Raw genomic sequence first — 11,356 nt, forward strand, 5'->3', positions numbered from 1 at the left:
AAGCAACCACCCTCATGCCACACGTAAAGGACTAGAGAACTATGCTATGCAGATGTGCTTGCAAATAGAGTGTTTTATAAAATGTGCTATTTGTTTCATAGATTCATAGATACTAAGGTCAGAAGGGACCATGTCTGACCTCCTGCACAACGCAGGCACAGAATCTCACCTACCCACTCCTGCAATAAACCTCTCACCTTTGTCTGAGCTATTGAAGTCCTCAAACCATGGTTTAACGACTTCAGGGAGCAGAGAATCCTCCAGCAAGTGACCCATGCTACAGAGGAAGGCGAAAAACTTCCAGGGCCTCTTCCAATCTGCCCTGGAGGAAAATTCCTTCCCGACCCCAAATATGTAGATCAGCTGAACCCTGAGCATATGGGCAAGATTCACCAGCCAGATATCCAGGAAAGAATTCTCTGTAGTAACTCAGATCCCACCCCATCTAACATCCCATCGGTCCTATTTACCATGAATATTTAAAGATCAATTAATTACCAAAATCATGTTATCCCATCATACCATCTCCTCCATAAACTTATCGAGTTTAATCTTGAAGCCAGATAGGTCTTGTTATCTGCATGTCTCTAATCACACTGGAAATAGATTAGATTTTGGTTTTATAATAGTGCCTTTCATGCTCAGGTTATAGTATCTGAAAACTACTTTACAAAACAGGAAGTGACTTTGATGCTGGTAGTGGGGCAAGTGTAGATGAAAACAGCAGTCATTATAACCAGTACCCTTTATATTCTGCAGCAACAGAATTCATCTATTTCACCCTGCCACAAAATTTTGCTGTAATCAAAGCTTTCAGATTTAAACAGAATGGACCAAGACAGAGGCTCCTCCTCACATGCTCAGGCAAGAGAGCGCTCCCCCAAGAAGGTGACTGAAAAGCAGGTTTCATCTTCCCCCCCCCTCAGGAATCCACCAAGAAACTGCATTCTCCAACTCGGCAGACCCCATCGGTACCCAACCATACCGAGCCTTCCACCTCCGAGGTAGTGGGACCATGCGGTACTGAGGTTACGCACCAGCAAAAGACCCTAAGTGGGCTAATTCAGACAAGGGCAGCAAAGGGAATGCAAAACCCTCTGCTTTGGTACCATTGGAGCCGACGAGGCATTCGGCGCTAAGCAGTTGACAGCACTGCAAGCTATGGTGCCTCCGCGGCACACACTGCACGTTCCTCAGCACTGCACCTCACACATCAGTACCACCACCAAAGCCTTCACAGGTACCGATACTCTTGGTACCACAGCAGTTCCTTTGACACAAGGATCTCCTGGTCTCTGCACCAGAAACTTCTCTTCCCAGTACCGACATCACTCTAGCATGATCAGTACCAAGCCATCTTAGCGCATTGCCCAGATCTGCTCCTCTCTTTTCAAGTGATGAGGCCAATTAGGATGAAGGGGAAATCTATGCCGCCCATTACTCTTCGCCTCCTCATACATCTGCCAGACCATGTCCATCACAACAAAGAGATTATCATCTGGGATCTCAAACTCCGAGCTAGTACGGACATCCATGGGTGTCACGACCTATGACTTTCCCAGCACGGTGGCTTTACTGGGAATGGGCAGCATACCGAACACAACACCACAAGCCTCCCAGTCAACCCAGGGAGAGGTCAAGACATTCCCCTTCACCCTCTGTACCAGAACCCTCCGAACCTCCAGAAGAGGTGGCTGAGGAACTGGAGGAGGCTTCAGACCAGGAAGCTGCACCAGCAGCCAACTTTCCTCATTCTCTTCCCCGGATGAAACCATCATGCCTCTACCTCCCACCATGGGGGATGATTTTAAACAATTTCAGGAGCTCTTTAAGAGTGGCAGTGTAGCGGGGTGGTCACCCCACTCTGTGGCTCAGCTTTTCTGCCAAGTCACATTCAGTTACTCCAAAAGGGGGTTGAACTTTCAGATCCAAATGAAAATCCAAATAATTTTTCTGCTCCCTTAGGCTACTAAAGGCTACTGCTTCCACTTACAAAGCCTAATCTCAGGGCTTCCTCCCACAGGAAACTACTGTGCTCCCTGTGGGTCTCTTCCAGCTGTTGTAGACCCTAACTCAGCTCCCCCCTCACCCCCAGAAGCCTACTCTACCCCCTATGGGTTTCTCTCCACAGAAGAGTCCTACCTCCTCTGCAGTCTCTCCCTCGATCTTGTCCCCTTTCCATGCCCTTCCTGAGCTCCTAATTCCCTCTAAAATATTTTTCTCCTTCTGCAAGTAGCTCCAGACAGGCCTTTCCTTATGGCTAGTAGGGACAACTTCTTCCCCAGTCCTTCCTAACCCTGGATCCCCTCTGGTTCCCTGCAGCTCTCTTCTCTTTACCCTGGTATCAAGCATTCGGTCCCAGCTCTGCCAGCCCACTCCAGACTCTGACCCGCTATGGAGAGATCTCCTCTAGGTGGTTTCCTACTTTGAGGGAACAGGCAACCTTTTACAGAAGTCCTTGCTCCTGGGCTACCCTGTGATACCAGGTCACCCAACCCAATCACCAGCCCAAACCATCCTCTGGGAGGTGGGCTGATCCCAATTTCCCTTTAAGGGCTAGCTCATTCTGTTATGGATCCCAAATTCATATTTAGGTACTTAAATCAGAAGTCAGATTTTCAAATGCACTGAGTACCCAACAACTTCCATTTTAGGACACTTTTTTTAGGAAATTGTGTGATATAGAAGTTACTAGAAACCAGGACATTGATGTTTTGGTTTTGGCTCTGCTGCTGGCTTGAAGTGTGACCTTAGGCAAATCAGTTAATATCTTTGTGTGTCAATTTATTGTTCTATAAAATGGTTATAACAATGGTGACCTCAAAAGCATGCTGTGATGATTAATATTTATAAAGTGCTTTGAACTCATTGCTTGAAAGCGGCTATGTAAGCTCAAAGAGTAATATTATGTATTATATTTAACTTGGCTAGTCACCAAAGGCAGGCAGGAGGGAACATTATATGGTTAACGTCATAGCCAAAGGACATTACTGCAGTTTTAATACTAGGTATGGTCCCAGGTCTTGTTATCAGTCTTGAATCTGTGGCCTTCTGGCCCAGAGGCAAAAGTACTATTAACTGAGACATATAAGCAGTGGACAATCAACAACATAATTACTTAAAACAATTGTTTAACTTGTTTTTCTCTTTTCTGTTTAGGTGCTCACCTGCTAGAGGTTATCGTCTGCCAACAAGTGCCTTAATTAACCTATCTCATGGTAGTCGGTCCGAAACAGGAAATCAGAAACTGACAGCCATAGTGAAACCACAACCAGCTGTGAATCATTACAACTCATGCTCATCTGATTCATCGTCTGTATGCTCACAAAAAGTACATCTAGGAGGTCTCAACCATTCTCCTCGTTCCCTTTTTGTTCCTACTCGAGTAAGATCTTTCTCTTTAGTTTATATACAGTCCTTTTCCCAAAGAAATGGAGTTAGTACTGTGGTTGGATCTTCATTGATACTGACAGAATTTTGTATTTTTCCTGGTTATGGTTAGACAGAGTTTAGTGACTCAGTAATATATGGAGGCTTTTACACTAATTCACTAAGGCACTAATTCAGATCTGTCCAAAATTCAAATGGCCCAAAACCTTGGTCCCTCTGACAGCAGTTTGATGGCCTTTGTGAAAGAAGTTGGTAGCTTCAGTCCAGTTACTAGTGGGCAAGTGTCTAAAGTAGCCTTTCTATTAGCAACCTTGGCAGAAAGACAACTATCTTCTTTTTTTCCCAACCCCCATCAATAGTGATTGTTCTTATGGATCAGGATTGTATCCCTGCTGAGAATAAACAGAAGACTTAATTTTCCTGTGTTATCTATTTTGTACCTTGGTGAGAATTCAGTTCATTTTGGAAATATAATACACAAGAAAAATGGCATGAATAAGACTGAGTTGTCATAGGCTTAATTTAACTATTTTATCTTAATGAGCAGTTTCTTTAAAGAACAGTGAGACTTTGAGGGATGATTTCTTGTTTAAGAATTCTCTCATAATGTAAATCTGTGGAAGAAAAATCATTCTACAAAATAACTTAGAAACAATGAAACACCTCTGATCTACTTTTTTAAATCAATGATTTAGCAACTAAATGGAAGACAGCATTACAATCTCAGGGCTGAAAATCAGGGAAATTCCATTTTACTACAGAAAGGATCTTTTTTGGGAGGCAATCAGAAACAAAAAGTAAGTGTTATGATTTGTTTTCTTATTGGGTATTAAAAGTCCATATTCAGTTTATGTGCAGTGGGATTTAAACCTTTTGAAAACATTAGAGCAAATATCACTCTCAGTCAAACAGAAGGTTAAACTGGCTGTTGTTTAGCAAAGTATACTTGCCAAAAGGAAGTTATACACTATCCAGATCATCACAGAACAAAAAAATAATGGATTCAAATGAATATACAGTAAGAGTTAAGCTGTTGCTGTGAGTATGGCTGCATTTCCAGCTTGCTTGTTAGAGGCTAGTATTTGTAATGGCTCACTATTTATAATAGTGTCCTTTTGCCTTAGCTTTACAGATTTTTAGCACTGCCAGACTACCCTTGTCAAACACACGTGTTTTGTAATCCAGATTCAGACTGAGGCAGCCTTTAATGAATCTGTAAGGAAGTGAGTGTATTTAACCCATTTCAGTATGGATTGATTTAAAACAAGGCAATTTAAATCATTAATTAAATAACCAAGTGGAAAGCCTTGAATTAAATCTATTTTAATCAACTCTTCCATTTGTACTTCAGTTATTTTCTAAAGAAGGGTGCATTGTCATTGGTTGATATAACCATTAAAATGTTTTGATTTAAAACTAAATAGAGCATTTTTGCTAGATTTGGTACATCTTTGTGCTACACTACCTGTATTCATTTATTTAAGCAATAGCTTAATATTTTCAGATTCTTATTGTACATTTTAAGTAAGAAAATGGTGAAAGATATTTTGCTTATTTACTAGATAATTAACTTTTTGCTAATATTTGTGTCAAGATGGATTAGAATGGTAACTGGAATTTAATTAAACATGCAAAACAGCATATAAAATGTATTTTTATTAAACAAACCCTTGACTTTTTTGATCCATAAACTTCTCTTTTCGAAACATCCAACTAAGTGATTTATTAAACAGAGGGAGTAACTGTAGTCAGTGAATTAAACTGACTGTTTCAGGTCACCTGGGAAAATTTTCAAGTAAATTGAAGTGAAAGTGCCTGGAGCTTAGTTCCTACTCACCTAAGTCTCTTGAAAATGAGACAATCTCCTAAGTAACTTAGGCTGATCTATTGTGCCATATGTTTGAAGCTTGACCTCAAAAGTTAGAATTTTTCCCCTGATTCTTTCTTTATATAGAAAAGGAGCCTTTAACTCAGAGTTTTTGATAGAGGCTCATTGATTCAGCATATTTATTTTTATTTAAATGACTTAAGAGATTATAATAAGTTTAAGCCTTAACATATTTTATATTTAAATCAGATTTCATTTAAACAGGTTTATTTTTAAAAAGATAAACGTAGTATAATTTAAATGACAAAATTAAAAAAACCTGATTTAAATTTAAAAAAACCCCTTTTTTAAAAAATGTTTTCCAAAAAAATCATTATTTTTTTTTTTTACACACCTTCCCATTCAGGCCATAAGATCCTCTTAATAATTGTTGTTTACATATTTGAGCCCCATTCCTACACAAATGCATGCATAACTTTACTCAAGTGAGTAGAGCTGTTGGATGAGGGTTTGCAAGATCAAGGCCTTAGCAATGAAACAGATACTGGCTTGGGAACATGCATGCCTTTGGAAGGAAACTTGAAATGCATTTTGTTACATTCTTTCATTTTAGAAAAATTTAGAGGTTACTGGTGAAGGGAAAACATCAAAACAAACTAATTCCATTAACATTTTAGGGAAACACTTAGGGAAAGTCATAGTATAAATATGGCCTAGTTTTCAAAAGTTACAAACACCTACAAATTCTTTTGAAGTCATTGGGACAATTGCTCAGCACCTTTGAAAGTCAAGCCTTAAGAATTTATTTGTATCTCTGTTGGAGCAAAAGTTGTATTTATAGGTTTTTAAAAAAAATATTTTGCCAGGCTCAGAATAAACAAGATGATGAATTTTGCAGCATTTGGCAATCACTGCAAGGGTCTGGGAAATCTCAGCATGTTCAACAAAATATGAATGAGAAGGTTAGTATATAACTGACATTATGAATAACATTTTCACTGAAGTTCCTTCTGTTTAGAGAGAAAATATTGGTTTGTGGGTATATGTTATGTATGGACAACGTAAAATATAGAGGCATTTCTTCATTTTCACTGAATTCATCACAAGAGTAAACATTTTTTGGCTAATATCAAAGATCAGACTAGCTAATTTTGTGTAGTATAAAACTTTATTGAAAATTGTTGAAAGAGGTGATGACTTGTTGTAAAGATTGTAAATGACTGTGTGTGTCTGTCTTCTGGTTAATATTAAATGTGTGAATATTTCAATTCCTAGGGTGCAATCCTACCTCAAGAAACAAAGCCAGAAACTGGCAACCAGTTGTACAAACCAGGCTTCAATGAGAGTACCCTTAAAGGCCAGCAAAGAAAACAGGAGCCATTTAAAAAGTGTAAGTACTATAATTAGAAATCTAGTTTTGAAAAAGGTGGCCTGTGTTTCTGATTGTTTATAGAAATATCTGCAGAGTTTCTTTGCTATCAACATTTTATAAACAAATGGTTTTATGAACACAATACTGTATATATTCTGGTCAAATCCTGGTCCCAGTGAGCCCAAATGGGCCAGGATTGGCTGTTTTTAAGCATATCTGACCTCTCTACAAATTGACCCTGCAGTCTTTAATCAAGCAATTGGCCCACATTATCAAACTTATAGAGGATGTTTTTGCATGTACAACCTTTGGAAGGAAAAGTAAACATGTTTACTAGACACGAGTAAAGCTACATAAGCATTATCACATAATTAAGGTTTGCTTCTTTTATCCTGTGAAGAAAAGTGCATAGGAACAATAAAGTCGGAATTAACAAATGTTTGAGACATAAACTCAAATTTAATTCTGATTTAATCTAATTGGGGACATATAATGGTTTCTGGAGTCAATTTGATTATTTTCATATATTTTACAAGCAGTAAAAAAGAATAAATGTTCCTTTGCGCAGCTGATACTGTGAACTAATTTATTTGTAGTTAAAGAAGATTCTAAAGTTCCAAGATATGAAAGTCAGACACACAAAATATCAAATAAACAGGTATATTTCCTCTTATATTGAGAACATGTATACCAATAATTATTTATTTGTTTTTATTACTATTTTCTAGTTTGTCATTTTACAAATTGTCTCCACTGAGCAGCTCAGTGAATTCTGCTGCCAGCTATCGAAAGGTTCTTGTATTTGTGGCTGTTTTTATCCTTTAGAAATTTTATATAACATTGTACCATTGTTCTTGGAGCCTTTACAGGCAGAAAATGAGAGATGATGCTTCTGTCAGACACGATACATATTATGACATGTCATTCCAAGACTGATGCTAGCAAGCATGTCAGAAGTTTTTTTAATCTCTTCCATTGTTTTAATTATTCTGCAGTTTTTCTGGCTTCAGATGTATAAAGCTGATACTATAATTGCAAAACATAGATGTTATCATGGACACTGAATGCATCCGATGAAGTGAGCTGTAGCACACGAAAGCTTATGCTCAAATAAATTTGTTAGGCTCTAAGGTGCCACAAGTACTCCTTTTTTATTCCATTAGGGTGTAGTCCATTCAGATACAAGAATGACAGCTTGTGAAATACTATTTGCAGATTATTTTCAGCTGATCTACATTTTAACTGTGAGGTGTTAGTGTGTAATAATCAACATTGCAATTTCTTTCAGAATTTTGCAGGAGCAAATAAATATAATGTTAAGCTTTTGAAGAGGAATGAAAGTCCAAGTGTGCCTGTAATTCAGAAGGCTTCTGTTGATGGGTCCTGTATAGCTGGGAAGGCAAGAGTTGGCTTGTTAAATGTGAGTATGCTTCTGACTAGTTTGGCCCTTTAATGCTTAGATACTTTCAACCTGGAAGTCACTCTGTGCCCACAGTCCCCATTGACTTGAATGGAGTTCCACATATAGAGAGCTGTATTAGGATCAGACGATGACAAAACTAAATAGCCTGAAGTAGACTTAATGTTTCTTTAAACCAGTTATTTCTGGTCATGGTATTTATTATTTTAAGTACAAAGTTTTACATTAATTTTTTAGTATCTTCTTACCTCTATTCCTTAGAAGGACTCTGAACTTGAAAACCTTCTAGCATCCTTGAAAATCTCCAAAGAAAATGAAGTGCAATCATCTTATCCCAAGGAAGAAAGAGTCACCAATGAAGAACATCTGTCTCCACAGTCTTTTGCTATGGTTTGTGTATTGTGGGAGCCATTGGGTGACAATTTAGCATTTGCTTTCTTAGCTTCTTATACTTCTGTTTACAAACAAATCTACATATTACTTTATTAAACATAATTATATTTAATTAACTTTTCTTAAAGCAAATAACGTATACAGTTAATAGTAAAATATTACTTTTCAGGGAAATAAAAAGTTGCAATTTTTGTTACCATTGTGCAGGATTTTTAATTCTCTTTGAATAGTGCAATCTAAATTTAATTGGATTGTTGAATATTTTCTTCTTTTCTAAAGAAGGGAACACAGATGCTCAAAGAAATTTTGAAGATTGATGGCTCTGACATAGAAAGCAAGAATGAAATGAAGCCACTGATTAATGAAGTTCCTGCTACCTCCGATAGGCAGGAATCCCATGGGGCTGCGATGCAGCATAGACAAACAAAAAAAATGGGTATGTACAGATACCAGCTAATCCTCAGCAAAATAGTTAAAGAGCCTTATGTTAACTTATCTCTACAATTAGTAAAAAGATTGCTATTGATACTTGTTTTCAGGATCAAACAGTAGAATTTTCCATATTTTCTATCCCCTTTTTACTATTCAGCCCTGGAAATCCCTATACTACCTAAGTAAACTCTTGAATGTGTAGCATTAAAGTCAGACATTCTGAAAATACCAGGAACGTATTCAAATATACTTGCTTCTGTGTTGGTGTTTTAGAATTGTCTTTTTATTCTATATATTTGCCTGATACTATTTTTTTCTTGTTTTCTTTTTTATAGCTGCTTACATGAACAAGCCTCATAGTGTAGGAGGCCCTCATAATGCTCAGGTTTTGGAAACTGGAGGTCACCCTCTCCTTGGCCCACAGTCTGCGTTGTCTACCCCAGTATCTGAACTCTCTCGTATTTGTTCCCTGGTTGGAATGCCACAACCAGATTTCTCCTTCCTCAGAACACCACAGGTATGGTTTGTTTTATAGGTATAACTACAGGCTGGTAGAGTAAGCTGCATGCATGTAAATCATGCCCTTTGCTATGAATTTGCACTAATAATTAAAATCCCAGTGTAGATGAGACTTTGATGCCTCTTGTTTGGTTTGATTCGTTTCCAAAAGAAAATTCTGAACTTAAAACTATTGTATTAATTCATGTTAATCTGTCTCAAATTTTAACTCTTCTGTTTGCTTGCATACAGTGATGACAAAAAAACTTTCATGAAAAAAATCTATTTTATGTTATTTTCATAGACCATGACAGTTTGTCAAGTAAAATTATCCAATGGCTTATTAGTACATGGACCTCAGTGTCACTCTGAAAATGAAGCCAAGGAGAGAGCTGCATTTTTTGCATTACAACGATTGGTGAGAACAATATATTGTATAACACCTTGTATCTTTTTCTTGTTTTATTGAGCCTGTTATAATAAATTATTCTCTCTTAACTAGAGCTCTTTAGGAGTGAACTTTTCTTTGCCGCCACCTCCATCAATGTTTCCAAATCATCAGTCCATGGGAGCTCCTGTACCACCTGGATCCATTCCTCCAGTCTTCACCCAACCCACTGGTAAGTAATAACACACTTTTTTCAAATAATGAAAACTTGACTGTAATTCTAATAGGATTTTGTGAAGATGGGTGACTTCCAGAGAACACCATTTTAGGCCCTGCTGTATGTAGATGTACCTCTGAGCCTCCTTGAAAATGGAAATTTGTGAACCTCCTCTCATGGACACATGAATTAAGAACAAAGAATTCCACACCTTCCATTTGTTCAGTCGCTCTTCTCAGGACATGTGTCAATGTGCTATCTATTGGTTTTTCTCCTGAATACAATAGGAAGCAGACTAGAACTGTTGGTCCTGGTCAGTAGGAAGGAAGACACATCTACTTCTAGGACCTGCCAGAAAGCTCTGCTTTTGTGACTTCCTCTCCATATCATCTCAACTAGTATTTTTCTAGTATTTTCTCCTATAGCTAACAATCATCTTTGAATTGGCAAATCAAGGCACCCTTTGTCATAATTTTTGGAACCAGCTCTAGAGTCTTTTCAGTACTTCCCTGAGACACTATGTAGGAAGGCTGCCACGCTCTGCCAAGCAGTGTCGTGATGTAACAACCCAAGAAAGCCTGCTGAAAATTCCCATGGTACCATTAATACTCTGCTATTTTTGTAGAATGCAAGAAGGGTTGTGACAGTGGTGACCAGCAATTAGGCACTTAGCAATAGGGTAGGATTCGAGGTCCCCAAGCAGGCACTGCTCCCCCACTTCTCCTCAGTCTTTGCATTGTTGACTGGTTTCAGAGAGAGTGCATTCTGCCCTTCTCAGTTGTAAAACAGGGCCTTTGTGGTGAAAGAAGCAAAGTGAAAAAATATCCTGGAGATACTCTGCGTTTGGAGAACTCCCCACCCTCCTAAAAGGAAGTAATAGAAACTAAACGTTATTTGTTGTTTTTTACAGCCAATATGATGCCTCCATCATCTCACATGTTTGGTCCAGTGCCATGGAGAGCTCCAGTACCTATTCATGGCAAACCTTACTATCCCGGTTCATATCATGGTAATATGCCTCTTGCAGGAACTATACCAGTTGGTACTCACAACCAGTTTATTCCTCTACAGGTAAGTATGACAGGAATTGTCTTGAGATCATATTTTTGTAAAAGATGTTAAAAGTATTTATATACAAGCTGAAAGCCCATGCTGCCACACGGATGTAACTTGTAAAGTCAAGTGTATACATAAGTCGAAAATGGCCAAGAACTTAAAAACTGGTCTGTATCAGACCCTGAATGCCAGTAATGTTTCAATGTGGTGATATTCTGAACAAAGAGAGCTCTCAACCATGCTTGTAGCTGTTTCCATCTCTTTCCACTGATTCCACAGATATTCTAGGCTTCAGGGTGACAATCCTGTAATCTTATTTTTAGAGATATAATGGCTGCAAAGACAGTCCTGTGGATACATTG

At 38.1% G+C, this 11,356-nt stretch overlaps 1 protein-coding gene across 2 annotated transcripts in view; it reads left to right on the forward strand.

Annotated features, from left to right (window-relative positions):
• XRN1 (5'-3' exoribonuclease 1) overlaps positions 1-11,356 on the forward strand; it is a 79,000-nt gene that overhangs the window by 63,779 nt on the left and 3,865 nt on the right. Inside the window, exons 31-42 of one of the 2 annotated variants that reach the window (XM_084638704.1) lie at positions 3,160-3,385; positions 4,086-4,187; positions 6,085-6,180; positions 6,494-6,608; positions 7,187-7,248; positions 7,879-8,010; positions 8,272-8,400; positions 8,683-8,839; positions 9,171-9,352; positions 9,638-9,751; positions 9,836-9,953; positions 10,849-11,009. In XM_084638704.1, the coding sequence (XP_084494830.1) occupies positions 3,160-3,385; positions 4,086-4,187; positions 6,085-6,180; positions 6,494-6,608; positions 7,187-7,248; positions 7,879-8,010; positions 8,272-8,400; positions 8,683-8,839; positions 9,171-9,352; positions 9,638-9,751; positions 9,836-9,953; positions 10,849-11,009 (1,594 nt within the window). The remainder of the gene's footprint in view (positions 1-3,159; positions 3,386-4,085; positions 4,188-6,084; positions 6,181-6,493; positions 6,609-7,186; positions 7,249-7,878; positions 8,011-8,271; positions 8,401-8,682; positions 8,840-9,170; positions 9,353-9,637; positions 9,752-9,835; positions 9,954-10,848; positions 11,010-11,356) is intronic. The other variant, XM_084638705.1, reaches the window with a different exon arrangement.

The sequence above is a fragment of the Lepidochelys olivacea genome, assembly GCF_965140295.1.
Source record: "Lepidochelys olivacea isolate rLepOli2 genome assembly, chromosome: 9".
NCBI lineage: Eukaryota > Metazoa > Chordata > Testudines > Cheloniidae > Lepidochelys > Lepidochelys olivacea.